This window comes from Monoraphidium neglectum (genome assembly GCF_000611645.1).
Source record: "Monoraphidium neglectum strain SAG 48.87 unplaced genomic scaffold scaffold01035, whole genome shotgun sequence".
In the NCBI taxonomy this organism is placed as follows: domain Eukaryota; kingdom Viridiplantae; phylum Chlorophyta; class Chlorophyceae; order Sphaeropleales; family Selenastraceae; genus Monoraphidium; species Monoraphidium neglectum.
In genome coordinates, this window is record NW_014012593.1 from 14,899 (window position 1) to 17,473 (window position 2,575).

General features: G+C 67.8%; 1 protein-coding gene across 1 annotated transcript; it reads left to right on the forward strand.

Annotated features, from left to right (window-relative positions):
* Positions 1-316: 316 nt before the first annotated feature.
* MNEG_6403 (hypothetical protein) lies at positions 317-2,462 on the forward strand (the record flags this gene model as incomplete). Its single annotated transcript, XM_014045126.1, has 6 exons — positions 317-345; positions 482-557; positions 742-906; positions 1,133-1,259; positions 1,403-2,002; positions 2,431-2,462. 6 exons carry the CDS (start codon positions 317-319, stop codon positions 2,460-2,462), a joined length of 1,029 nt encoding a protein of 342 aa, XP_013900580.1.
* Between the last annotated feature and the right edge of the window lie 113 nt (positions 2,463-2,575).

Below are 2,575 nucleotides of genomic sequence, written 5' to 3' on the forward strand. Positions count from 1 at the left end.
CACCCCTCGGCCACACCGGTACTTGGATCAGCTGCCACTTGACCCCTGCGTTGGTTTCAGCGACTTCATGTATATCTGCGGTGATTGATCTTGAGGGTGTTGCTCCTCGAGGCAAACTCAGGGCCGATTGCGGGTCAAGCTGTCCAGAGGCCTGGTTAACAGAGCATTAGTTTGGAAGAAGTGTACTTCGTTACAAACGGCCGGCAAAAGGCCACCACTTCCCACAACTGTGTGGAGTGTTGCTCTGGACGCGTTGAGCATGGGGCGCACCCCGCGAGCAGGCGATGGAAGCTCTTCTGGTGGAGAGGATGCCGCCATGGGGCTGGACGATAAGGCTGCGATCAGGTGTGCCAGGCACTCGAGTGAGAGGGCCTCCTCCGAGGCGCATGACCTCCTGAACCCCGGAACGAGGCCCCGGAATTGCTCTCGACAACTTCAGCCCTTGCTCTGACGGCATGCGCTGTGGCTCCGCGCTCGCCAGGCGCCTGAAGAACAGGGAGGCCGCCAAGCGTGTGCGCGAGCGCCGTGTGAATGCGATCAAGACGCTTAGCGATCAGGTGGGCGTCCCTAGTACGGCGGGAGGAGCATGAGCGCGTTTGCAGCCGCATGGCACGGATATGCCCAGGCGAGGTACACGACCGAGCCCGCAGCGGGCGTCTCGCGCACACTCCGCCCTTCAAACCGCCTGACTCCCCCCCCCTCCTCAACACAGCAACTTCCATACCAACCCCCGACCGCCAGGTCGACATCCTCACCGCCGACAACGAGCGCCTGCGCACGGCCCTGGCGGCGCTCAGCGCCGGCCAGGCCCCTCTGGCGCCGCTGGAGGACCTGCTGCAGGCGCCGCCAGACCTGCCGTCAGAGGCCACGGATGTAATCAATAAGATCCGGCTGACGGACGACAAGGTGAGGGCAGCAGACACCAACAAAGATGTCAAATCATGAAATAACTTGAGGACTCGCGGCAGGGAGGCCATGATTGCATCACAGGATGGTTGCGGGGGGTCGCAGTGCTGACGGGCCTGCGGCGCTGCCGTGGGCCAGCTCTGCCGAGTTGCTAGCCATCGCAGCTGTACCGAGCCGTCGTGTATACCTGACGCGTCGGCGGATGCTCGCACGCATTGGTCCGCAGGAGGGGGTGCGGACGGCGGTGGCGGCCGTGGCGGGGGCGCCTGGCCACCCTGCAGCTGCTGGTCCTTCGACCCCATCCGCGGCCAGCGGCCCCTCGTCGAGCACCAAGGCCTGCGGCACCCAGACAGGTGCGTGACGGCCGGCACGCCCGCCTTTGCAGCCCGCCGGCCGGACGGCGCGCTCTTTGTGCCGCAGGCCGCTCGAGAAGACAGGCCCATAACTCGAGCGCGTCGGCCCCCTCACCTCTCCCCCCATGCTCCCGTGCCTCCAGACCCCGTAGAGCCCCCGCGGCCCCGGCCGACCGAGCTCATCCGCAGCCTGATGACGTCACTGCAGCAGCAGCACAGGGACATGATGGCCACGCCCGGGGTGGTGCCGGCCTCCACGATGGAGCAGCTGCAGGCGATGATGGAGCTGCAGCTGTGCGTGCAGCAGTCTATGGCGGCGCTGATGTCACAGCAGCAGGCCGCCATGCAGCAGCAGGTCATGCTCGCAGCGGCGGGGCCGCAGGCGGCAGCAGTCGCGGCCCAGCAGCCGCAGCAGCAGCGAGGGGGCTCGGCGGCGTCCCCGGGGGGCTCTGGGGGGCAGCAGCAGGCGGCATCGGTGCAGCTGGCGCAGCAACAGCAACTCCAGCAGCAGCAGCAACTTCAGCAGCAGCAGCAACTCCAGCAACAGCAGCAGCTGGAGTTGCAACTCCAGCAGCAGCAACAGCAGCAGCAGCTGCAGCAGCAACAACAGCAGCAGCTGCAACAGCAGCAGCAACAGCAGCAGCAGGTGGCGCAGCTTCAGCAGGCGGCACAGCAGCAGCAAGCAATGGCCATGCTGCAGCTGGCAGCGATGGGCGTCGGTGGCATGCAGGGGATGCTGCCGGGTGGGGCGCAGCAAACGGGGGCTCGCAGCACTGCTGCTCCATGGCAGCAGCACCAGCAGCAGGGGCAGCAGCACCAGGCCCAGGCGCAGGCGCAGCTTAACATGCGGCAAACGCCAGGGCTGGTGCAGCAGCAGCAGCAGCAATGGCGGGCTCAGCAGCAGCAGCAGGCGCAACAGCAACAGCAGCAGCAGCAACAGCAGCAGCAGCAGCAGCAACTGCGGTACCAGGGGCAGGCCGTTGGGCAGTCTCAGGGCCGCATGTCGCCTCAGGACCTCGCCTGGGGCCCCCCTCCGCCAGTGCGCGCGCAGCAGCTGGGCTTGGGGCTCGTCAAGGTGGAAATCGACGCGGCTGCGGCTGCCGCGGCGGCGGCGGCGGCGGCGCAGGGCACCAAACACTCGCCTTCGGGCCCGGTGTCGGCGTCCGACCAGCCCGCCACCAAACGCGTGGCCGGGCCATCTAATGATGGCGGGCCGCAGCAGCAAGCAGCAGCACAAGGCAATCGGCAGCGCGCCGCCGGCGCCGCAGCCGCCGCGTCACGCGCGCCGGGGGCCGCCGCCGCGCCCGCGACGGCGC